We start from the raw sequence: 26,356 nt of genomic DNA, 5'->3' as shown, positions 1-26,356 counted from the left end.
AGCATTGTGGTGCCCTCAGGGGGGGCATGGGGGTGTGGCGCACTAGGTGGGCATGGCTGCAGTTGTCACGGCTGGAGTGGGCATGGCCATCTCAATGTTGCTCTTGGGGGGGATGCCTGTAGGGGCCGGGCAGGGTTGGAGGAGATCCAAGGGGTCTCTGGTGGGTGGGGTGGTGGGCAGGAGGCCCAGCATAGATGGGGGGAGGCACACAATCCTAGCTGGGCCTGGGGGGCCATGGCGCCGATGGGGATCTGGCTTTCCCTGCTCAGGGTGGCCTTTGACTTGCTGTGCGTGGGCGTACCACCTCTACTTGAGCTTGCTAGCTGGCCACTTCACCTCCTTTGTGTTGGGTGGGGCTGCTACTCCAGGTGGCAGCCTAATGGACCTGTGCAAGCTGCTGGCAGTGGTGGCTTATGTGCCCACAGAGAGGGCTCTGAGTGCCGCCTCTGGCACGCGTGCCATAGGTTCGCCACCACTGCCCTATACCATTTCAGATAAATGGCTGTCCAGTCTCTTCTTGCATTCCAAGATATATCTTTTGTTCACTAGATGGAGATGTGCCTTTCTTTTGATTACACGGACTGATTCCTTTGAAGTTCAAATCTAATAATTGAAAAACAAACATGCCACAGTATAAATTGTGAAATTACTTCCTTGCTATACACACAATTCACTACAAATCAGCAGATGTCTTCATGCACCCCTCACCCCTTGCCATCTTCCCTACATGACCTTCCTTGGGTGAGATCTAAATCCCCCCTATTTGCTTCTCGGTCCCCAGGGGGAATCTTCATCCCAACATGGCTGCTGGATCTATTTTTACAGTGTCAATTATTGGAAAGGAAGCTCAAAACAGGCCAAGTATTTTGGCTCCTCCTATTGTGATGATGCGCTGGGGAATCTGCAGACGCTTTTGGTTTAGGTAGAATAAATACAAAACGGGTGCTTGTTCAGATCAAAGAAGAATATGAAAGAAATCAATGGCAGAAAATAAACAGAAGCTACTTACGTATTTTCCATCTAAATCATCAGTGAACATACTCTAAAATGGACACAAAAGGATACCTTTAAAATTATGGTTTTGCAGGGTATCCCACCAGGATTTGTATGCATCAGGCCTGGGTCACTACAGTTTCTTCAAATCGAGAGCAGGTCTATCAGTATCACAGATATTAATGTCAGTGGAATGGTTTGAGCATAGTAGACCAAGCCATTCCAACCAAAGGAATAGGCATCAATAGACACAGTGATTGCAGTGATCTAAGGAAATGGCTGTTTTCCAATAATCCAACAATCCAAGCGTTTAGACGTGACTTCTTTTACCATGGCCATATTCAATAAGGCATATCGTATATTGATAATTATACTTGTATTTCATTCCTCAGATGGGAACGTGCCTTTCTTATCATAATACAGGGTGACCAGGGCCAAAGAGAAGCACATTAATTAAGATTGTTCTTTGAGGGTTTTACTTTGTTTTCATGAACAAAGGATTTGGGGGAACTTCTTCTTTCAAAAAGCTATATTGTGAATCAGCTCTTGTAAAGAGTTGTTTTCTGCATACAGTAAATAAATATTTAGTTAATCAATAGCTTTAAAAGACCGATATGGCCACCATCTTAGTGAAGCCAAAATCTTTCAAATTTTGATAACAGTCACAATGATGCCCTCCTTCAGATATTCCCCAAATTTATAATTTCCTGCTGGAATTGTTCTTGAAATGTCGGGAGGGGGGAGTGAGTCTCAAGAGGGCTACTGTGGTCACATTTAAGAAGGAAAACATAGAAAACATAGAAGAAATTAGACATGTTCACTCTCTGTCTACTTACTATCAGTTTAGACAGTCCTTTGCCACCATTAGCTTTCTTGATAATAGGTATTATCTTTTTTCCAATTGACTGTAAGGAACAAGAAAAAAAACATTATGGATTATTATTATTATTATTATTATTATTATTATTATTATTATTATTATTATTATTATTATTATTATTATTATTATTATTATTATTATTATTATTATTATTATTATTATTATTATTATGTCAATTATTGGAAAGGAAGCTCAAAACAGGCCAAGTATTTTGGCTCCTCCTATTGTGATGATGCGCTGGGGAATCTGCAGACGCTTTTGGTTTAGGTAGAATAAATACAAAACGGGTGCTTGTTCAGATCAAAGAAGAATATGAAAGAAATCAATGGCAGAAAATAAACAGAAGCTACTTACGTATTTTCCATCTAAATCATCAGTGAACATACTCTAAAATGGACACAAAAGGATACCTTTAAAATTATGGTTTTGCAGGGTATCCCACCAGGATTTGTATGCATCAGGCCTGGGTCACTACAGTTTCTTCAAATCGAGAGCAGGTCTATCAGTATCACAGATATTAATGTCAGTGGAATGGTTTGAGCATAGTAGACCAAGCCATTCCAACCAAAGGAATAGGCATCAATAGACACAGTGATTGCAGTGATCTAAGGAAATGGCTGTTTTCCAATAATCCAACAATCCAAGCGTTTAGACGTGACTTCTTTTACCATGGCCATATTCAATAAGGCATATCGTATATTGATAATTATACTTGTATTTCATTCCTCAGATGGGAACGTGCCTTTCTTATCATAATACAGGGTGACCAGGGCCAAAGAGAAGCACATTAATTAAGATTGTTCTTTGAGGGTTTTACTTTGTTTTCATGAACAAAGGATTTGGGGAACTTCTTCTTTCAAAAAGCTATATTGTGAATCAGCTCTTGTAAAGAGTTGTTTTCTGCATACAGTATATAAATATTTAGTTAATCGATAGCTTTAAAAGACTGATAGGGCCACCATCTTAGTGAAGCCAGAATCTTTCAAATTTTGATAATAGTCACAATGATGCCCTCCTTCAGATATTCCCCAAATTTATAATTTCCTGCTGGAATTGTTCTTGAGATGTCGGGAGGGGGGAGTGAGTCTCAGGAGGGCTACTGTGGTCACATTTAAGAAGGATAACATAGAAAACATAGAAGAAATTAGACAAGTTCACTGTCTGTCTACTTACTATCAGTTTAGACAGTCCTTTGCCACCATTAGCTTTCTTGATAATAGGTATTATCTTTTTTCCAATTGACTATAAGGAACAAGAAAAAAAAACATTATGGATTATTATTATTATTATTATTATTATTATTATTATTATTATTATTAATAATAATAATAATAATAATAATAATAATAATAATAATAATAAGAAGAAGAAGAAGAAGAAGAAGAAGAAGAAGAAGTTGGAAGGGACCTTGGAGATCATCTAGTCCAACCCCCTGCTCAGGCAGGAAACCCTATACCAGGGTAGGCAACCTTGGCTCTTTTATGACTCGTGGACTTCAACTTCCAGAATTCATCAGCCATCTGGCTCAGGAATTCTGGGATTTGAAGTCCACGAGTCATAAAAGAGCCAAGGTTGCCTACCCCTGCCCTATACCATTTCAGACAAATGACTGTCCGGTCTCTTCTTAAAAACTTCCAGTGTTTGGAGCATTCACCACTTCTGGAGGCAGGTTGTTCCACTGGTTAATTGTTCTCACTGTCAGGAAGTTTCTCCTTAGTTCTAGGTTGCTTCTCTCCTTGACTAGTTTCCATTCTCTCCTTGAGTAGTTTCCAACTTCTTTCATAAGTTGTGCATGATATGTGTGGCCTTGCATGGGCCACTGCAGCCCACTAAAAAATACCGGTGAGCCCTCGAGAGTCACGCAAGATATTGATGTGAATGGCCTCACACCAGAGTAGCAATGTAAATCTATATGAACCCTTTGAGTTAGGCAAAGTCAAGGAAAGCCATCACAGGGATTCATGGAAAACCACTGTAGTATTGTTGGGTATATTAGCAGAATCTTGAGAGCCTATACAAAACTTCACCACTCCTTTTCAAGGAGAATAAAGTTAAGCTGGTTTTCAAAACAAATTCTGCTAAAATTAATCCTGAGAAGGGAAATGAGGCAAGATATCAGAGAGAAAATGTACAAGCAGGGAAAATTAACTCTGAAGAAATCTTCCCCTTGGGCACAATTCAAAAATATAAGTTTCTCCCTTTGCTATTGGCTAGCCAGGGATGGAATGGGACAAGTCGTCATGGCCAACTCGCCATGGTTAGCTTGCTATGGTTCACTTGCCATGGGACAACTTGCTGTGAGTCAATTCAACAATTCAATCTAATTATTTAAAATAATTTTATTTTATTTTTTATTTTTGTCATTCACATTTTATTTTGAGCCTCCTTTGGCATCCTTTCTTTAATAATTCTATTTGACTTTTTCTTTAATATTAATGTAACTCTTGTCTCATGGTGAGTTGGCCAGGTGAGTTGTCCCATGGAAAGTTGACCATGGAAAGTTGGCCATGGTGAGTTGACCACAGCAAGTTAATTTTGGGGACATGGCCAACAGGTACCATCACCCCAGTTTCATAGTAATTGTTTTAAGGGGTGTACTATGTATTTGAAGGGATGCGGTGGCTCAGTGGGTTAGGACACTGAGCTTGTCGATCAGAAGGTTGGCAGTTTGGCGGGTCGAATCCCGAGTGCCACGTAGCAGAGTGAGTGCCTGTTACTCATCCCAGCTTCTGCCAACTTAGCAGTTCGAAAGCACGTAAAAATGCAAGTAGAAAAATAGGGACCACTACGGTGGGAAGGTAACAGCGTTCCGTGCACCTTTGGTGTCTAGTCATGCCGGCCACATGACCACGGAGACGTCCTCGGACAAGCGCTGGCTCTTCGGCTTTGAAACGGAGATGAGCACCGGCCCCTAGAGTCGGAAACGACTAGCACGCATGTGCGGGGGAACCTTACCTTTACCTTTACCTATGTATTTGAAGCTTGAAAATTGAAACAGGTGAAATGTTTTGTCCCTGCCTGCTCTGTTTCTGCTCTGGGTTCTCTAAAGATGCTTTTGGGAAGATGTGGAATAACCAAAGAGATGTTTTATGGCATGCAAAAAGAATATTATCCAAAGGAAGGATAGAAGAACAACAAAATCTACTTACTATTAGCTCTGAAATATTAATTTGATCTGTACCCATATTCTATAACAGAAACAAAATGTATTACTTTTATTTTGAAGAGCCATCACATATGATTTCTCTAAGTATGGCATCACTACCATCTTTGATAACATATATTTGAATCACTTCATTCTATAGATGAGATACATGCATTTCTTACCAGTACAGGGACTGATAGGCGCCAAAAGGCACAAATGAATGAATGGTTTTCTGAAACACTGTTTCATTTTCTTTTCATTATTCTTCCACTTAACACACAACCACAATCTGCACAGATAATCCAGTCGAATAATGTCCTCACTCATTTTTTGTCTCAAAAGATAAGATGCTTGCTGACAAAAGAGGTCCATTAATAAAAACAGCTCAAGCTTCTTTGGGAACCTGGTTACATTCCACATTTGTAACCCTCCACTCACAATTGTTCGCTGAGCAATGCTTTGAAGTTATGACTAAACTCTCTGGGTATTATGACTGTGTTTAAAAGTTCTGATGGCCGCCTCTGTCCCTATGGTCACATGGCTGCATTTTAGGAAATCAGCAGCCAGCCTGCATTTATGGCTGTTTTCAGGATCCGACTGACCCACTTAAGAACCACAGTATTAATTGAGTTGAACATGTGGGTGACTCAGTTCACAACTGTCATGACTTATGACCATGGCAGACAGGCACCTTTATAGTAATAAGTTAAGGACTACCTATTCCCAGGGGAAGAGCGTTCTCTGTGGGCGCGCCTGCCCTTTGGAATGATTTACCTGTGGAACTCCGGACCGCCCCCGATCAGCGTTCATTTCGCCGGGACCTGAAAACCTGGCTTTTCGATCTATCAGACCTGGACTGAAGGGGTTTTAGCTTTTTAAATATGGTTTTAATTGTTGGGCTTAATTAATTTAATTTATTTTAATTTTATATTATCTTTTATATTGTATTTTATGCTGCCCTGTAAACCGCCCTGAGTCCTTCGGGAATAGGGCGGTATAGAAATCTAAGAAAATAAATAAATAAATAAATAAATAAATAAATAAATAAATAAATAAATAAATAAATAAATAAATAAATAAATGAATGAATAAATAAATAAATAAATAAATAAATAAATAAATAAATAAATAAATACATGTGATCCAAGGACAAGAAAGTGACAAACACAGCAGCTGCACAGGCACAAATTACATAGCTTTAATCTTGGTTAGAATTTATTGATTTTTTGCTGGTTTACTATATTGTGGAAATACAGATTCTTTGATCACCTTAGTACTTAATATATTATGCAAACTCCAAAAATGCAGGTTTATCTGTGGCTAAGATAAGAGTTTTGCATGAAATTTGTACAACACTAAAAGTGTCGACTAAGTGACCCAGAGACACATTTAGGCTTCCTTATAATTTTTTTTGGATCATTTGAAAAATTCCTCTTTCTCGCTTCCCCAACATTTCCTGGTAAAACAGACCTTGGAAAAGATGAGGGTAAAACTGTTCCTCGGGGACCGTTCTGAAAAAATCCATACATTCCATCAAATAAGTTAGTTTGGGTTTGAGGTCAGTGTTGTTACAACACAGCAGCTGCATTTTTCTACATGTGTACAATTTTAAAATTACATGGACTCTACAGTGAATAAGGACTTTCTTGACACAATGTACCTAAGACTTTCCTGTCATGGAACCAGAATGTATTATTGAAAAATGGGGGTCTTGATGATCCCCAGAGGACCCAACTGCAAACAGAACGATGTGAAAGAATGTCATGCAGCTCTGTGCCATGACCAATCAAATCAGCAACTCAGGATAATGTAAAAGTGATGCAAATTTTCATTTTTACTACCCAATGAGATTCTACTGAGGAAACCAGAGTATAAAAATGAAGCCTTGATGATCCACAGAGGCTGCATTGGCAAATGGCATGGTGTTATAAAATGTATGGTACTTCCTCAGGCTAGATCGGGGCTTTTCAACCAGTGGTACGGGTACCACCTGTGGTACATTGGCACCTGGCAGGTGGTAGGCGACCATCCTAGAAAAGTGGTAGCGGGGGAGGGGAATGAGCTGAACCAGTGGCAGCAACTCACAAGCCTGATCAAGAGACAGGTGGAACTGCAGGGCTGTCAGGGCTCAGTGGAAGTGCCAGGATCAGCGCCGGGCTCCAACTGGAGCTTGGCACTGATCCCGGTGCCTCTGCTGGGCCCAGAAGAAGCGCCAATCAGCTGGAATGTTGCAGCATCTCCAGGGTCTTGTGATTTACATTCAGATGCTTGGCAACTGATTCATATTTATGATGGTCACAGTGTCCCAGGGTCATGTGAAGTGACCAAAACCTGCTGCAACCACCCAGAAGATGGGAGAAATAAAAACCCCTACCCCACCCCCACTGCCAATCCTCAACAGAAATGCTCACAACAATGAAAACCTCGAACAGGAGGAAGAGTACCGCCGGGCAGGCAGGCAGGTGTCTTGCTCGGATGTGGCTGGGAGGGGCACATTTTTCAGTGCCATTGTAACTTCGAACAGTCACTAAGCGAACTGTTGTAAGTTGAGGACTACCTGTACTTCATCACTTTTTTCCTTTTTTTTTTTGGTCATCAAGTTTTTGACACCTTGCTAGGTGACTGGTGGTGCTGGGATGTTGCCATATCCTAAAAGTGGTAGAATGGGTGAAAAGGCTGAAAAGCCTAGGCTAGATCATCAGAGATGTATGATGACACAACAATAATGATATGCATGGCGTGAAAAACAGTTGCAATTATGTACTTGTCTCTCAACAGGTGACACAAATTCCGGAAATTGCAAGATCATTGTAGATCATTGTAGATTTTAAAAAGAGCCAACATAGACATACTCCACTCAGTATCAAGGATGCAGCTGTAGAGGTGGTCAACAATATTAAGTATCTGTGGGTGGAGATAACTAACAATCTGAGTTGGTCTCTCCACACCTCATCTTTAGCAAAGCACGCAAACCAGCATCTGCATTTCCTGCATCGGATGAGAAGAGCACATATCTTTCCTTCTGTCCTGGCCACTTTTTACAGAGGCACGACTGAGAGCATTTTAACAAAGTGCATCACTGTCTGGTTTGGTGGCACCAGTGCCTCAGATAAAAAGTCCATACAGAGAGTGGACAGCTGAGAAGATCATAAGAAGCTCACTCCCTGGTATTCAAGGTGCTGCTTATAAGCACTCATATGTGCTTAGAACTCAAAGCATTGTTACACACCCCACACACGCACTTTACACTCTGTTTCTGTTGCTCCCCTCTGGGAGGAGGTTTCGAAGTATTTATAGCAGGACTACCTGATTCTGTAATAGCTTTGTTCCCTATGCCATCCGTCTGGTAAACTCACAAGATTCAGTTTTCTCACCATGCACATGTATACATAACCTGAACTAGACTGTTGTTTCTCTGGGTCATATAATATATGTGGGTATATGCATAATTCTGTATTTATTTATTTTTGTCATATTTATGTAGTGTATATTGCAGGTTGTGACCCTTCAAGAGCTGTATGCAACAGAATTTCATTTTAATGTATGCTGATTAGTATACATTCAAAGTGACAACATTATTCTCTTCTGTTCTGTTGTACTCTACTTCTATTCTATTCTATTCTATTCTATTCTATTCTATTCTATTCTATTCTATTCTATTCTATTCTATTCTATTCTATTCTATTCTATTCTATTCTATTCTATTCTATTCTATTCTATTCTATTCTATTATGACATAATCAAGCATGTGGCACAGCTTGCCCCTCTTTCCCACAGGCACACCCCATGGCTGAGACCTAGTCCCTGCCTTTGCTACTCATTCCCAGGGGAAGCATCACCCCAATTTTGCAGTGGGAGTTTATCTAAGGGATAAATTGTTTCAGAAAGTAAGCAGGTGAAATGTTTTGGCCCCCGATACTCTATTTATGAGCTAGAGACTCTGGAGATGCTTTCTGGGAGGAATAGAATCACAAAAGGAAAGTTACACTGCATGGAAGAAGAATATCACTCAACAAAAAAGGCAGAAGATGAAGAAAGAGCTACTTACCATTAATTTTCCAATTTCTTCTGCATTCAAAGCATTCTACAAAGGAAACAAACATATCAAATTCTATTCTGATTTGAGGACACCCAGGTCCTCTCTATCCCTGCCATCACTACCATCTTAGATACGAAAAGGGCTGCTTGATCACATTGTTGTTGTTAGCTGCGAAGTCGTGTCCGACTCATCGCGACCCTATGGACAACGTTCCTCCAGGCCTTCCTGTCTTCCACCATCTTCTGGAGTCCATTTAAGCTCACGCCTACTGCTTTAGTGACTCCATCCAGCCACCTCATTCTCTGTCGTCCCCTTCTTCTATTGCCCTCGATCTTTCCCAGCATTAGGCTCTTCTCCAGTGAGTCCTTCTTTCTCATTAGGTGGCCAAAGTATTTGAGTTTTAGCTTCAAGATCTGGCCTTCTAAAGAGCAGTCAGGATTGATCTCCTCTCCTCTCCTTGATCACATGCAAGAACATTATTTCACATACAAAAGGGAGAAGATGGTCAAAGAGCTACTTACAATTATTTCCATTGTATGTTCCTCACTCAGTGTATTCTACAATGGAAACAAAGGACATCAGCTCTATTCTCCCATAACTTTTCCAACCATGCTCTTTCTGCCATCTCATATATCTTAAAAACGAATTTCTAATTCTTCAGATAGCATACATAGTGTACATTACTTATTATGGCAGGAAGTGATTTGGGACCAAAAAGACACAATATAAAATTAATAGTATTGTGATGCCCTTTGGTCTTTCCTTTCTCTTTTCAATACTTCTGCTTTCACACAACCACAATATGAATAAATGAGAATATTTGTAGCTCAGAAATGAAATGAAGGGTCTTTGGTACTCTCTGACTGGTACTTACCTTCAAAGCCCTACATGGCCTAGGCCCGGGATATTTGCAGGACCGTCTGCTGCCGGGAACGACTTCCCATCGCCCAGTGCGCTCACACAGAGAGGGCCTCCTCAGGGTGCCGTCGGCTAGACAACGTCGGCTGGCGACCCCCAGGGGGAGGGCCTTCTCTGTGGGAGCGCCAGCCCTTTGGAACTAACTCCCCCTTGAGCTTCGGACGGCCCTGGATCTCCGGTCCTTTCGCCGCGGCCTCAAAACACTCCTTTTCCACCTGGCTGACCTGGACTGACAGGGATTTTAATTATGTTTTTAATTGTTAACTTAATTTTAATTTTAATTTATTCTACTGGGGCCATTAATTTAATTTCTTTCTAACTTTTGTATTATTGTGTTGTTGTTGTTAGCTGCGAAGTCGTGTCCGACCCATCGCGACCCTATGGACAACATTCCTCCAGGCCTTCCTGTCCTCCACCATCTTCTGGAGTCCATTCAAGCTCACGCCCACTGCTTCAGTGACTCCATCCAGCCACCTCATTCTCTGTCGTCCCCTTCTTCTATTGCCCTCGATCTTTCCCAGCATTAGGCTCTTCTCCAGTGAGTCCTTCCTTCTCATTAGGTGGCCAAAGTACTTGAGTTTTAGCTTCAGGATCTGGCCTTCTAAAGAGCAGTCAGGATTGATCTCCTCTAGGACTGACCGGTTTGATCGCCTTGCAGTCCAAGGGACTCGCAGGAGTCTTCTCCAGCACCATAGTTCAAAGGCCTCAATTCTTTGGCGCTCAGCCTTTCTTATGGTCCAACTTTCACTGCCATACATTGCAACTGGGAAGACCATAGCCTTGACTATACGCACTTTTGTTGACAGGGTGATGTCTCTGCTTTTTAGTGTGCTGTCTAGATTTGCCATGGCTTTCCTCCCCAGGAGCAAGCGTCTTTTAATTTCTTGGCTACAGTCCCCATCTGCAGTGATCTTGGAGCCCAGGAAAACAAAATCTGTCACTACCTCCATTTCTTCCATTTCTTCTGTATTATTGTATGTTATTGTTATTAGCCGCCCTGAGTCCTTCGGGAGATAGGGCGGCATATAAGTCCCAATAATAAAATAAATAAAAATAAATAAACCTCAGTTGTTTTCTTGCAGATGTTTCTTTACCCAAACTAGGTAACCCTGATGATTTTACATAGTTTGGGTAATGAAACATCAGCAAGAAAACTACCAAGCTCAGAGAGCACCCAAGACCCCTCCCAATTACAATATGAACAGAGAAACCTGAATCAAAATGCTTGTATTGAGTTTATACATGAACACAAAAGAGGGTTTGAGAGAGAAGAGGTACCCACCTCTTCCCTTTCTTGCTACAGGTAGTTCTTGAGTTATGACCACAGTTGAGGTTGGAAATTCTGTAGCTAAAGAAGGCAGTTGTAAAAGGAGTCATCACATGATCAAAACCAATTTTACAACCTGTTTTATCTTGGTCATTAAGCCAATCATGGTCAATACGTGACTGACTATCATTGTTAAACAAATCTGCCTACCTGTCTTCATGTTAGCTAGAAAGTCGCAAATTGTGATCGCATAATCAAAGGATACTGCAACCTTCATAAATATAAGCCACTTCTGAAGGCTCCAAATTGTGAACATGTGACTACGGGAGTGGTGAAACTATTATGACTTCAAGGACAAGTTGTTAAGTCACTTTTTTCAGTGCCATTGTAAGCTCAAACAACTATTAAAGGAAGGTCATAAACCAAGGACTATGTATAAAAGGTATGAGGGCAATTCTGAAGCAAACATCCATTTGGTTATCAGTGACGACACTTGCAGGTCTTACAAGATTTGAAATTTCTTAGTAGTAATCGCTTGATGTCAAATCTGGGTTATGCGGGGGAGGTGATCCCAACAGAACTGTTTCAAAAGTTTTTGAGTGTGTCTAGCAGTGTGCGGGCGAGTATTATCGTGAACCAACACCACACTGGAAGTCAGCATGCCCCGACGCTTGTTATGGATGGTTCGTCTGAGTTTTTGTAAACTCAGTAGACTTCTGAATTGATGGTCAAACCACATTCCCTGAACTTCACTAGCCGTACTCCTTTGGCATCTTCACATTTGGCCAGATTTGCTATGGCACCACTTCCAGTGTGGTGTTGGTTCACAACAACGCTCGCCTGCACAACCACTACTAAGGAATTTCAAACCTTGTAAGACGTTATGAAAAGTGCCTCAACTTGAATGGTGATTATATCAAAAAGTAATATAATGTTGTAATTTTATAATGTGTATAATAAAAGTTCTGTATCTGCAAGTGTCATTGATAACAAAATGGAGGTTTCTTTCCAAATGGCCCTTGTACATGACAGCTCTGATTGAACAAAGCCATCAGGGGCAGCAGAGTGGCACTGGTCAATTGAGCAGGAAAATAAGGGTATACAGTAGACTTAATTAGTTATTTGCTGTATTCCAATACATAGTGATAATGGAAAAACCAGATAAGCATTTATGGAAAAATTAACCTGATTCAAGGAGAAAAAAAACATTCTATCTATTCAAATGAATGGAGAAAGCATCAACAATCTTTCTTAGGCATGTCTGAATATTAATTTCATGCCCGAGTTATAGCAGTAAACTGTAGGAAATTCCTAACTATTACAAAACTATTAAAAAAAATAGACATAACCATTAAGTGAAGAAGATCTGTCTACAAATGATGACGTGTGCCAAGATGTCATCACAGAAAGCAGATACCAAGTTGCTGACACCACTCACAACTGCAACACGACGTCATCTTGCACAAAGGATCCCTTGTCCTTCTTCCGTACAAGGACATCCATGTCAGAGATCAAAATCTTCTTTCAGCCCCAAAATACCTGCCCATTTTAGCTAGTGCTTTTCCTTCCTTCCTTCTTTCTTTCTTTCTTTCTTTCTTTCTTTCTTTCTTTCTTTCTTTCTTTCTTTCTTTCTTTCTTTCTTTCTTTCTTTCTTTCTCCCTCCCTCCCTCCCTCTCTCTCTCTCTCTCTCTTTCTCTTTCTTTCTTTCTTTCTTTCTTTCTTTCTTTCTTTCTTTCTTTCTTTCTTTCTTTCTTTCTTTCTTTCTTTCTTTCTCTCTCCCTCCCTCCCTCCCTCCCTCCCTCTCTTTCTTTCTTTCTTTCTTTCTTTCTTTCTTTCTTTCTTTCTTTCTTTCTTTCTCCCTCCCTCCCTCCCTCCCTCCCTCCCTCCCTCCCTCCCTCCCTCTCTCTCTCTCTCCCTTCCTTCCTTCCTTCCTTCCTTCCTTCCTTCCTTCCTTCCTTCCTTCCTTCCTTCCTTCCTTTCTTTCTTTCTTTCTTTCTTTCTTTCTTTCTTTCTTTCTTTCTTTCTTTCTTTCTTTCTTTGGCTTTGAAGAAGGTCAATTGGTTGCTTTAAGCTGCTTAAAAATGAATGTAAAAAAAAAGAATCATCCCATATTTTATGGGTTTGTCCTCTGAGGACTCTGGAGATGCTCTAAGTACTGGTTGAAGGAAAACAAAAGAGGTCTTTGTTCAGACGCAAGAAGAAGTTAAATAAAAAACTGGAAGAAGGTACATCAAAGCTACTTACTATGATTTCAGCCAGAGCACCATGTTTGATGAATGTCTTCTACAAAGAAAACAAACGGAATTGATTCTATTCTGATAATTATCACTAAACGTCTATGGAGATTCTCAGTCATCCAGGTCATGGCTGTCCCAAAGGTGAACTTCAGACCTGAAGAAACATCTTGGATGAGAAATGAAACGTCTTCAAAGAAAAGAACCTTTGGGATAACTTATCACTAACTATTACTATACCATCATAGATAACTTCAATACCATATATCAGTTTCATCTATATATTTCATCCTCCAGATAGGAGCTATGCCTTTCTAATCACAAATGGAGTGATAAAGCCTAAAAGACAAATGAATTAGCAATCTGAGACTTCTTATTATTGCCAGCAAAGAGTTTTTTTATGTTTTTTTCCCCTTGAAAGAGACATTATTGTGCAGCTCTTCTAAAAGTTTCCTGACATCCGTGTTTGAGCCTTTCTCCTAAGCCAGAGGTCCCCAACCTTCCCGGGCTCACAGACCAGAGGGAAGGAAAGCATCTTCCAAATTGGCATGCGTGCATACATGCAAATGAGGCCGCACACACCGGCGTGTCACTAGCGGCCTGTTCGTGCATCCAGCATGCACTGGCGCCATTGATATGCACAAATAGCCATGCACCTCCAGTAGTGGCTAGCGGCCCCATTCACACATGTGTGGAATGGGCCGCATACACCTGCTCGGCACTATGGCCCCATTCATGCATGTGCCAATGGGCCATGCAAACCTTCCCAGCACTAGCGGCCCTGTTTGCGCATGCACAAAGGCCGTGTACACCTGCCCGGTGCTAGCAGTCCCGTTCACGCCTGCACACATGTGCAAACAGGGCCGTAGGTGGTAGCACAAGTGGTGGCAAGTGGGGGGGGCAGCCATTTCCACGGCCCGGTGGCCAAGAGGCCCATAGGTTGGGGACCCCTTTCCTAAGCTGCAGGGAAGAACTGTGAAGTTCGACTCTTTCAACTTCAACTTCTATACCCTCCTTTCAATGTTCCCAAGAACTTATAGATTCCTGCTCATGAGAGATGATTTGGTCATATCTAAGAAGGATAACATAGAAGACATAGAAGAAACGAGAGATCTTAAGTGTGTGCCTACTTACTATCGATTTATATATCAGGTTATCACCATGTGATGTTCCCTTAAAAACAGTCAACATCTTCTGCATGAGGTCCTACAAGGAAGAAAAAGATATATTCTCTTTTATGGATTCCTTCATAAATATGCTGTGCTGGAGCAGGATATGAGCATCTGTGTTGGCCTTTCCTGGGCCACTGTAGTCCATTAAAATAAATCGCTGAGCCCTTGATGGACGTGGAGGATATTGATGTGAATGGCCCCACTTCACCAAAGAAGGTACATAAAGCCACATCAACTCCTTGAGGCAACCAAGGTCAAGGGAAGCCATGGCAGGAATGCTATTACGATGTTGTCAGATTTAGTAGCAGAAACTTGAAAGCCCATCCAAAGCCTTTGTTACTCTTTTCTAAGGACAACAAAGTCCTAGTCTGACTCGCATTATCACCCGTTCTATATACCCATAGCTGAATAGCCATTTTTGTCCCTCCTTCCACTTCTCAAGGCCAGAGCTGAATTTCTCTACAAGCCATAACCCAACCTGAATATTGAAACCCTAGTTTTACCATTCAGTCCTAAATCTGAGTTCAGTTTGGACCTCATAGCTGAGTTTAAATCATTTGGCATCTTGCAAAGAGAAAAACCACAAGCAGAGAAAATAAATTTTTTAGAGGCCCTTTTCCCATACCAAAAATTTCACCCAGGGACAGTTTCCAAAGGGCTTGATGACATATACAACAGAGAGAAGAAATGGTAGGGTTAGGAACCAGAATTATATGATTGTAACAGCTATAATGTATTAGTCAACGTAGATAGTGTTTCTCAACTTTAAGATATGTGGACTTCAACTCCCAGAATTCCCCAGACACATGTTGTTTTCTTTTAAATTCATGTAGAATATTTATTAATTTTTTAAATTATTTTATTTATTTTATTTTATTCATTTTATTTTTAAATTTTTATTGGATGATAGACATGTGTTTATTCTGAGCATATTTAAACTCAGTTAAAGGTAAAGGTTCCCCCACACATGTGTGCTAGTCGTTTCCGACTCTAGGGGCTGGTGCTCATCTCCGTTTCACAGCCGAAGAGCCAGTGCTTGTCCAAGGACGTCTCCGTGGTCATGTGGCTGGCATGACTAGACGCCAAAGGCGCACGGAACACTGTTACCTTCCCACCGTAGTGGTCCCTATTTTTCTACTTGCAGTTTTACGTGCTTTCGAACTGCTAGGTTGGCAGAAGCTGGGACGAGTAACAGGCGCTCACACTGTTACGTGGCACTCGGGATTTGACCCGCCAACCTGCCGACCATCTGATCGACAAGCTCAGCGTCCTAACCCACTGAGCCACCGCATTACTGATGATTAAACCATGACTTTTGCTGGAACCTGGTTCCAAGCTTCCACTACACTTTCTGTGAAATAATTATTTCTAATATTATTTTTGAACTTCCCTCCTGGCAGTGTGGGGTTATACAAGTTCTTGATTTTTGCTTAATATTGAAAATATTGCCTTCTGGAACCTTTTTGTAGGGGCTGTGATTTTTAGAATGCAATATTGCAGGCTAACTCTGCATTCTCACTGCCAGCAGTTTGATCCTGAACAGCTCAAGGTTGACTCATCCTTCCGTGGTCAGTAAAATGAAGACCCAGATTATTGGGGGTGATATGCTGACTCTGTAAATTGCTTAGAGAGGGCTGTAAAGCACTACAAAGTCTAAGTGCTATTGCTGTATTCACACCCTTAATAAATATAAAAGTTTCAATCATGTTCCGATCTTTTCCTTCTGTCCTCCAGGCTGTTCATATTCAGTTCCTTCAATCTCTTCTCATACGTTTTGTCCCTCAGACTTTGCAATATTGATCCCTTCAGGAAATTTCAGATTGTTCATTAAGCACAAAATAAATAAATAATTTTAAAAAATACTCAAGGTTAATACTTGCATTTGTTGTTGTTAGCTGCGAAGTCGTGTCCGACCCATCGCGACCCTATGGACAACATTCCTCCAGGCCTTCCTGTCTTCTACCATCTTCTGGAGTCCATTTAAGCTCACGCCTACTGCTTCAGTGACTCCATCCAGCCACCTCATTCTCTGTCGTCCCCTTCTTCTATTGCCCTCGATCTTTCCCAGCATTAGGCTCTTCTCCAGTGAGTCCTTCCTTCTCATTAGGTGGCCAAAGTATTTGAGTTTTAGCTTCAGGATCTGGCCTTCTAAAGAGCACTCAGGATTGATCTCCTCTAGGACTGACCGGTTTGATCGCCTTGCGGTCCAAGGGACTCGCAGGAGTCTTCTCCAGCACCAGAGTTCAAAGGCCTCAATTCTTTGGCGCTCAGCCTTTCTTATGGTCCAACTTTCACTGCCATACATTGCAACTGGGAAGACCATAGCCTTGACTATACGCACTTTTGTTGACAGGGTGATGTCTCTGCTTTTTAGTGTGCTGTCTAGATTTGCCATGGCTTTCCTCCCCAGGAGCAAGCGTCTTTTAATTTCTTGGCTACAGTCCCCATCTGCAGTGATCTTGGAGCCCAGGAAAACAAAATCTGTCACTACCTCCATTTCTTCCCCATCTATTTGCCAGGAATTGAGAGGGCCAGATGCCATGATCTTGGTTTTCTTAATGTTAAGTTTCAACCCAAGTTTTGCACTCTCCTTCTTCACCCGCAACAAGAGGCTCTTTAGTTCTTCTTCACTTTCTGCCATTAGAGTGGTATCATCTGCGTATCTTAGGTTGTTGATATTTCTTCCGGCAATCTTAATTCCAACTTTTGATTCATCTAGCCCTGCCTTTCTCATGATGTGCTCTGCATATAAGTTAAATAGGCAGGGCGACAGTATACAGCCTTGCCGGACTCCTTTCCCAATTTTGAACCAATCAGTGGTTCCGTGTCCAGTTCTCACTGTTGCTTCTTGACCCGCATATAGGTTTCTCAAGAGACAAATAAGATGGTCTGGTACTCCCATCTCTTTAAGAACTTGCCACAGTTTGTTATGATCCACACAATCAAAGGCTTTAGCATAGTCAATGAAGCAGAAGTAGATGTTTTTCTGGAACTCCCTAGCTTTCTCCATGATCCAGCGTATGTTGGCAATTTGATCTCTAGTTCCTCTGCCTCTTCGAAATCCTGCCTGTACTTCTGGTAGTTCTCGATCCACATACTGCTGAAGTCTAGCTTGTAGGATTTTAAGCATGACTTTACTAGCATGAGAAATGAGTGCAATGGTGCGATAGTTTGAACAATACTTGCATTACAACTGTTCATTCGGTGCCATTACAATTAGAGGAACTTACAATGGCTTCTTGAAGTCCCAGCCCTGCAATCATGTGATTTTGATTCCTGACATTCCCTGCTGACTTCCCCCAAACAAAGTCAATGGGGAAGCCAGTAGGAAATCAGAAGTGGCAATCATATGAGCTGCTTCCTTAATAACCTGTGTGGTCCTCGTCTAGCAACAACTGAAATTGCTGTTTCTAAGTGACATGATCATGTGACAATATGATTTATAACTGTGTTAGTTCATAACAGAGCTCCCAGTTCCAACTGCTCGCAAAATCCAGGGACTACGTTTACTTGAAATAATAATACTATGAATAACAACAGTAACAATAATGGATAATCCCACTGACCTTTCCTTGTGTTAGGGCACCTTGCTTTAGAAGGATGGAGGTGCATTTTAAGAGGTAAAGCAGGGCCTGAAGCTGCTTTATCAAAACTGGTCCAGCATTTTACCCTTGCCTTCTTTCCTGATGCTCTTGAGACAATGGTGATGGTTGCTGGCAGTGGGAGGGGAATTACAAAAGGGGTCTTTGATCACATGCAAGGAGAATATTTGACAAGGAAAGAACAGAGGATGAAGAAAGAGGCATTTACCATGAAATCAGCCATTCCACACTCACTTTCTATACAATCCTGCAAAGAAAATAAAAAGTATTACTTCTATTCTTACAGAAATAGCCATGCCATTAATGCATCTCTTGTCTCACATATGCGAATCACTTTCAATATTCTTCCACTTTTGCACAATCAAAAATTGCACAGACAATCCAGTGGAATAATGACTTAGGACCAGTCACACTGCAATGGTGTAAACTTGCAACAGACCTCTCTGTAGGTACTTATAACCCATTCCAATGCTGGGGGGCCCTGCCCTGATGTCACCTCCCTGCATGTTGGGCACTTGGCAACTGGCCCACATTTGTGGCTGTTTGCAGCATCCCATGATTGTGTTTTATGACAGTTTTGCTGAAAACTGCATTTCCTTCCAGTTTTCAACAGGATCAACCTAGAGCTGAACCGGCAATTCTAATTGACTCCCACAAAATAAGGTCGTAAAATCAAGTCAGTCACCTGATTTATGACTGTCATGACTTATACTCATGAATGGGCACAATCCATTGTGGTCATACATCAAGGATTACCTGTATGCGATCCAAGCACACAAGAACAACATAGCGACTGCATTAGCACAACTTCCTAGAGTTGGATAGTTTCAGTCTCGGTTAGATTTTTTTTTTGACTTGCTATGTTGTGGAAATGCAGTTGTTCTGATCACTTTAGTATTTAATATATTATGTAAATTCCAGAAATGCAATTATATTTCTGGCTAGGATAAGAGGCTTGCATGAAATTTGTAAAACAGTAAAAGTGTGGAGTAAGTCAGTGGTCCCAAACCTTTTGGTACCAGGGACCAGTTTCATGGAACACAATTTTTCCATGGACAGGGAGTGGGTGGAAAGGAGGAGATCCTGTGCATGTGCAGTTTTGCTCACCTGCCGATGTGCAGCCCAGTTCCTGACATGCCTCTGACCTCTGGACTAAATAGCCCAGAGAAAGATTTAGGCTTTATAATAAATTTTTTGATTGTTCAAAAAATAAATAAATCCCTCTTTCTGCCTTCCACAGCATTTCTTGGTAAAACAGACTGTCAGGACCCACCCCAAACCACATCTTAGGAAGACAAAACTCTTGGAGCCAAATCTTAGTCCAAAAGAAATCTTTACTATGACATGCTTGGTTGTAGGAATACAAGACAGGACTTAATATTGTTCTACAAACTAAACCCTTATAAAGAGTTCCTGGTTCAACCCCCCCCTTAACCCCATTTGGTCAGTCCCCCATCATTTACCTCGTATCATCCCTCTCGTGGGAAAAAGGAACTTAGGACCTTTTATGTTTATTGCTCTCTTCCGTGACACAAGCCAGGTGCTCCTACCATAACCCCCCTCTTTTGTTCCCCCAGTTCAAAAGGCTTCTCTTTTCCTTTGAAATGCCTAATACAGGCTCAATACACATTCGTTCCCTACTCCTCGGGAGATGGCAGGATCCATGGAATAATGTTTTAAACATACATTTATGAATAGGATATAAATGGATTCTGACACAGACTCTGGAAAAGGAGGTGAGGAAGTATACCATCTGACTAACAAAACTGCATGAGTCACACCAAAAAGGAACAGAAATTACAGCAGAGAAAGAAATTGTCCTGGGAACTCTTCCCCAGTCCAAAACTTCCTTGGGGGGGGGACAGTTCTGAAAAGGTCTCGTCCACACATACAGCCAAATGAAATGGGTTTGGGGCCAGCGTTGTTATAACATAAAGATCCTTCATTGCAAGCAAGAAATCTATTACTCAAAGAAAAGGCAGAAGATGAAAAAAGCTAAGGTAAGAAAAGGTAAAGGTTTCTCCTGCCAGTCATGTCCAGCTCTAGGGGGCGGTGCTCATCTTTGATTCACATCTGAAGAGCTGGTGTTGTCCAAAGATTCTTCCATGGGCATCCCATCAAGGTAACATACGACATACGACCGACAATCTTTGCTGGCATGGCAAGTTTCTAGTTGTTTTGGAACTGTTGGTGAGACCGTTAAAAGTCATTGGCACTCTTTGAATTTGTTCTACCAGCAGCAAGATCTGACTGCTGGCCCAGTGATGGATTGTATTGCAAATCAGGGCTGTTTCCAGAGGAGGCAGAGGAGGAGAGGACCTGGAGCTTATGGAGTGAAGGAACTGGATGAGGCTGTCGGCAGGCCCAGAGGAAGAGAGAGAGGCTTTTGGAGGAGTTGGTGGAGGTGGCAGTATGCTCCAGGGGCAAAAAGAAGCAAGGCCTCTTTAAGGAAAAGGATCAGAAAAAGGAAAGAAGGCGAGGTTGTCAGAATACAAGCGAATTTGAGGGCTAATCCACATGGAGCCCCATTTCCATCTGTCCTGTGTGCCATCGTTCACTCCCTAGAGACTAAAATGGACAATGTGAAATTTGAGCGGGCCACGAACAAGAAGTATATATCGGAGGTGGTGACCCTTTGAGATCTGTATGCAACGAAATTTCATTTTGATGTATGCCGATTGGTGTACATTCAAAGTGACAATAAAGTTATCATCATCATGACTATATACTGGAGGCACGCAGAATGCTGTTACTTTCCCACCAAAGTGGTACCTATTTATCTACTTGCATTTGCATACTTTTGATCTGTTAGGTTGGCAGGAGTTGGGGCAAGGAACGGAAGCTCACTCTGTCACTCAGTACCTAAGTCTCAAGCTATTAAACTTCCGGTCAACAAGCCCAGTGTCTTAACCATGCTCTTTTTTCGAAGAAAAGCTACTTACCATTAATTTTTGACGATCATAGTCATCCAAAGCATTCTACAAGGTAAACAAACAAGTCAAATTCTATTCTGACATGAACACCTCCAAGATGTCTCTATCCATACCATCACTACCATCTTAGATATCATTTACATGAATTGCTGCTTTCTTCCACTTAGGATACAGAAATTTCTTATTACAACGGGGAGTGATTCTAAAAAACAATTTGAGTTGAATGCTAATTCTAAAAACAAATTTGAATTAACAGAATTCTGAGTCATCTTTTTTCTTTCCCTTTTCTTTTCAAGGTCCTTTTACATTCACAGAACTATAATATGCACTGAGAAACCTAAGGAATGATGGTGTTACTCTATATATTAACATACAAGATGATTGCTTAGAAAAGAGGAGCTTTACAGACATGAAACGTGAGGGACAATACTCTTTGCCCTAAATGTCCAATCACTTTACTTTAATTCACATTAGCTGTATACCTACACATATAAGACATCCTCATGGTGGAATGTTGTTGTTTCCCCCCCACTTCACCTAGGCCCCCTCTCTTCTACCCTCTCTGCCTCCTTCTCCTCCAAGCAGGTTCAAATATAGGTAAAGGTAAAGTTTCCCCCGCACATGCGTGCTAGTCGTTTCCGACTCTAGGGACTGGTGCTCATCTCCGTTTCAAAGCCGAAGAGCCAGCGTTTGTCCGAGGACGTCTCCGTGGTCATGTGGCCGGCATGACTAGATGCCAAAGGCGCACGGAACACTGTTACCTTCCCACCGGAGTGGTCCCTATTTTTCTACTTGCATTTTTACGTGCTTTCGAACTGCTAGGTTGGCAGAAGCTGGGATGAGTAACAGGCGCTCACTCTGTTACGCGGCACTCGGCATTCGATCCGCCAAACTGCCAACCTTCTGATTGACAAGCTCAGCGTCCTAACCCACTGAGCCACCACGTCCCTAGGTTCAAATATACTCATGATTAAATATGCAATTTGTGTCTCTGCCTTTTTGTGTCTCTGCTCTTTTTGGTTTTCAGTATAGCCATTAAACCGGTCAGTCCTAGAGGAGATCAACCCTGACTGCTCTTTAGAAGACCAGATCCTGAAACTAAAACTCAAATACTTTGGCCACCTAATGAGAAGGAAGGACTCATTGGAGAAGAGCCAAATGCTGGGAAAGGTTGAGGGCAAGAGAAGAAGGGGACGACAGAGAAGGAGGTGGCTGGATGGAGTCACTGAAGCAGGAGGCGTGAGCCTAAATGGACTCCAGAAGATGGTAGAGGACACGAAGGCCTGGAGGAATGTTGTCCATAGGATCACAATGGGTCAGACACGACTTCCCAGTTAACAACAACATAGCCATGGGACTGGAAAAGGGGCTACTGAAAAGGATAATCTGTCAGCTCAGATTCAGAGCATTTTCTAGTCAGAAAAAGATTTTTTAAAAAATTACGTCATCCTGAGCCCTGAAATCCTTATATAAGTACTCAAAATACCCCCATCCATTCCCCCACTTTGCGGATGGGCGGAAGTATGTCTGTTTGCATGTATGTATGTTTGTATGCATGTATGCATGTATGTATGTATATTGGGGAAGCAGAATCCTAAAAGAGCTGCTTGAATAACACAAGAAAGATATTTTACAAGGAAAGGGGAAAACATGGTCAAAGAGATACTTACGATTACTTGTTCTCGACCTATCTCACCAATGGCATTCTACAATGAAACAAAAGGTATCAGCATTATTCTTGCATGATAACATATATGACTTCTCCAATCACGCTATTTCTTCTATTCCATATATGATAACAGTGAATTCCTTTTATTAAAGCTTATCTGCGAATGTCCACTATGTGTCTTCATTTCATATGTAAGCTTAGATTCATGCTCATTATCTCATCAAATCAAAAACTCTAACAGCTGCATCGGCACAACAGCCCAAACTTGGAGAATTGTAATCTGGGATAGTTTTTCATGCATTGGTTTCTGGTTTACTAAGTTGGGTCAATGCAGGTCTATACTGTATAACTTCCAATAACTTCCCTTTCTTAGCTGGGGAATTTTGTAGTCCACACATCTTAAAACTGCTAAGGTTGAGAAACGGTTCACTAAAGAAGAAGCTCTACATAGGCCCCCTCCTCTATTCCAAAAGGGTCCCCTTAATAATAATAATAAGTTGGAAGGGACCTTGGAGGTCATCTAGCCCAACCCCCTGCTCAGGCAGGAAACCCTATACCATTCCAGACAAATGGCTGGCCAGTCTCTTCTTAAAAACTTCCAGTGTTGGAGCATTCACCACTTCTGGAGGCAGGTTGTTCCACTGGTTAATTGTTCTAACTGTCAGGAAGTTTCTCCTTAGTTCTAGGTTGCTTCTCTCCTTGACTAGTTTCCATCTGTTGCTTCTTGTCCGGCTTACAGGTGCTTTGGAGAATAGCTTGACTCCCTCTTCTTTGGGGCAGCCCCTGAGATATTGGAACACTGCTATCATGTCACCCCTCACTCTTCTCTTTGTTAAACTACACATACCCAATTCCAGCAACGCTTGGAAAGTTTCATAATGTCTTTGCTGACACAGACCCCCAAAAGAGAGAGTGTGGGACTCAGGGTTATTTGAAGGCACCTACTGCATTTTGTGAATTGCAGGTTCTGTGAACCAACCAGTGTATCAGAACTTTCTTGGCCCAGGATATCTCTGTCATTGGGAAACTGTTTCCCTTTCAATTTCACCTCCCTCCCTCCTTCCTTCTCCTTTGCTTCTCTCCTCCTCATCTGGACACGACTCAAACACCTGTGTCTCTTTGTAGCCATCAATTGGGCAAAACTGGCAACCATTCTTGAATCAAAGTAATTCAAATCAAGTAACATACACAATGCCAGGATGCCTGACTCCTAAGGGATGAAATTTGGCAAGTTGTGGACAGCTCAACATTTTTCTGACTACACTTTCCAGAAACCCAAACGTTATATGGTGGCCCCCAGGGGGAGTGCGTTCTCTGTGGGCACGCCAGATCTTTGGAATCATTTACCGGTTGAGCTCCGGATGGCTCCTGACCTTCGCTCTTTCCGCCATGACCTGAAAACTCACCTATTTGAACAAGCCGGCCTGGCCTGATGGGTTGGGGTGTTTTAATTGTAATTTTAATTAACTTTTTATTGTAATTGGGCTATTTTATTTAATTCTCATTAAAGTTCAAGGTGCTAACAATGACATACAAAGCCCTACATGGCATGGGTCCGGACTACCTACGGGAGCACCTTCTGCCAATGTCAGCACCCCACCGTCCTGTGCGCTCCCACAGAGAGGGCCTCCTCAGGGTGCCACCGCTCAAGGAATGTCGGCTGGTGGCCCCCAGGGGGAGGGCATTCTCAGTGGGTGCGCCAGCCCTCTGGAACAGCTTGCCAACCAAAATCCGGATGGCCCCCGACCTCCGCACCTTCCGGCGCGACTTAAAAACTTACCTGTTCCAGCAGTCCGGCCTGGCCTGATAGCTCTAATTGGGGTCCCAGTTTGTTTTTACTATTGTTTTTTCACTATTGTTCAATCTGTATACCTACCTTATTCTGTACACCGCCCCGAGTCCCTCGGGAGAAGGGCGGTTTATAAAAACAAATAAATAAATAAATAAATAAATAACTTTTATATATTGTATTTTTATTGCATCTTATTGCCCTGTACACTGCCCTGAGTCCTTCGGGAGAAGGGCAGTATATAAATCAAATTAATAAATAAATAATAAATAAATAAATATGGTGCAAGGGATGATGGGAGGGGCCTATGCCTACCCTCTTTCCCACCTCACCCTGGCCCCTGTGACCAATTAGCTCACAGCAAGGCCAACAGACTAGAGGCCATTGGCTGCTTTGGAACCAAGGCCAAAATTTGAAATCTCTTAATGCCGGTGACTGGTGAGGGGACACGAGGGGGGTGATAAGATGCCTGCTGGCAAGGTGGAGCTGGCTGGGGGGGGAACTGGCTGAAGTGGGGCTATCTAAAGAGCATTGGCAGTCCACGGGTGGCCCTCTGCCTACATGTAGAAAAGGGAGCTGTGGGGACATGCTGGAATGGAGAATGCGGTGCAATTTTCCCGGAGGTTTGTGGCTCCCTTTTTGTTATTTTCTGGAGTGGAATTGATCCGTTAAGCATGGAAGTGGAGGTGTGTTTAATTTAAAAATGAAGGAGCTCAAATTCATGGCAGAAAATAGGAATTTATTTATTTATTTATTTAATAATATTTCTATACCGCCCTTCTCCCGAAGGACTCAGGGCGGTGAACAGGGCAAGAATAAAAATACAGAATTACAAAAATTAAAAAAAGCATTAAATACATGCCCACTAAAAAAACAGTCAATACAATATTAAAACCCCAATAAAACAACAGTAAAAAAACCCCACCAATCCCCCATCAGGCCAGGCCGGCTTGTTCGAATAAGAATGTTTTTAGCTCGCGGCAAAAGGAGCGAAGATCGGGCGCCGTCCGGAGCTCAACCGGTAACTGATTCCATAGCTCCGGGGCGCCCACAGAGAAGGATCTCCCCCTGGGGGCCACCAATCGACATTCTCTGATCGGTGGCACCCTGGTGTTTGATGAGTGTGGGTGGAAATAAGAATCCCTAGTTGCTTTTTACCCTCCAGGAAATTTGGTTATGAAGGACTGAGAATATCCAAGCAAAGAGCATAAGATATAGAACGAATTACTTACCATAACTTTTGCCATCACTACATCGCCATTTTCCTACAGGGGAAAAGAAGGGTATCAGTCTGATCCTAACATATCCAGGTTCCCCAACTGATCCATCACTAGATAACACACACATGAATGGCTGCATTCTCCAAGTAGGAAACATATAATTCTTACTAAAAAATGAAGTGACATCAATTAATTAATAGTATTTTGGGACTATAAGAGGTGACCAGTCTGAGCCCAGGCATTGGGGTGAAGCTCATCATCAGTCTTGAGTCTCTTCGCGCCCACCAGAAGCGTGAAAAGTTCTTTACTCTTAAATCTTAGATAGGCAGTTTTTGGTTACTGCTTTTCTAGTAGCCATTTGCCCATTTGTAAGATGGAAAGAAAAGGGACGCGGTGGCTCAGTGGGTTAGGACGCTGAGCTTGTCGATCAGAAGGTCGGCAGTTTGGCAGGTCGAATCCTGAGTGCCGCGTAGCAGAGTGAGCGCCTGTTACTCG

At 42.0% G+C, this 26,356-nt stretch overlaps 1 protein-coding gene across 11 annotated transcripts in view; it reads right to left on the bottom strand.

The window, feature by feature from the left end:
* LOC308676817 (galectin-9-like) overlaps positions 1 to 26,356 on the bottom strand; it is a 74,866-nt gene that overhangs the window by 38,223 nt on the left and 10,287 nt on the right. For 7 of the 11 annotated variants that reach the window (XR_014028368.1, XR_014028369.1, XR_014028370.1 and 4 more), the window contains exons 3-13: positions 25,874 to 25,906; positions 22,854 to 22,889; positions 21,193 to 21,228; positions 18,459 to 18,497; positions 14,611 to 14,682; positions 13,487 to 13,525; positions 9,579 to 9,614; positions 9,067 to 9,102; positions 5,023 to 5,061; positions 3,047 to 3,115; positions 1,010 to 1,042 (exon numbers count right to left, since the gene is read on the bottom strand). Coding sequence is in view for 8 of the 11 variants with exons in the window: in XM_081342846.1 (XP_081198972.1) it covers positions 1,010 to 1,042; positions 3,047 to 3,115; positions 5,023 to 5,061; positions 9,067 to 9,102; positions 9,579 to 9,614; positions 13,487 to 13,525; positions 14,611 to 14,682; positions 18,459 to 18,497; positions 21,193 to 21,228; positions 22,854 to 22,889; positions 25,874 to 25,906 (468 nt within the window). In the remaining 3 variants the exon portion in view is untranslated. Of the gene's footprint in view, positions 1 to 1,009; positions 1,043 to 2,227; positions 2,261 to 3,046; positions 3,116 to 5,022; positions 5,062 to 7,870; positions 8,007 to 9,066; positions 9,103 to 9,578; positions 9,615 to 11,257; positions 11,324 to 13,486; positions 13,526 to 14,610; positions 14,683 to 18,458; positions 18,498 to 21,192; positions 21,229 to 22,853; positions 22,890 to 25,873; positions 25,907 to 26,356 lie in introns of those variants that run through there. The other 4 variants (XM_081342847.1, XM_081342850.1, XM_081342849.1 and 1 more) reach the window with 4 other exon arrangements.

This window comes from Vipera berus (assembly GCF_964194415.1).
Source record: "Vipera berus genome assembly, chromosome: 1".
Classification (NCBI taxonomy): domain Eukaryota; kingdom Metazoa; phylum Chordata; class Lepidosauria; order Squamata; family Viperidae; genus Vipera; species Vipera berus.
The sequence above is the reverse complement of the archived record's forward strand: the minus strand, read 5'-3'. Positions and strand labels throughout refer to the sequence as shown.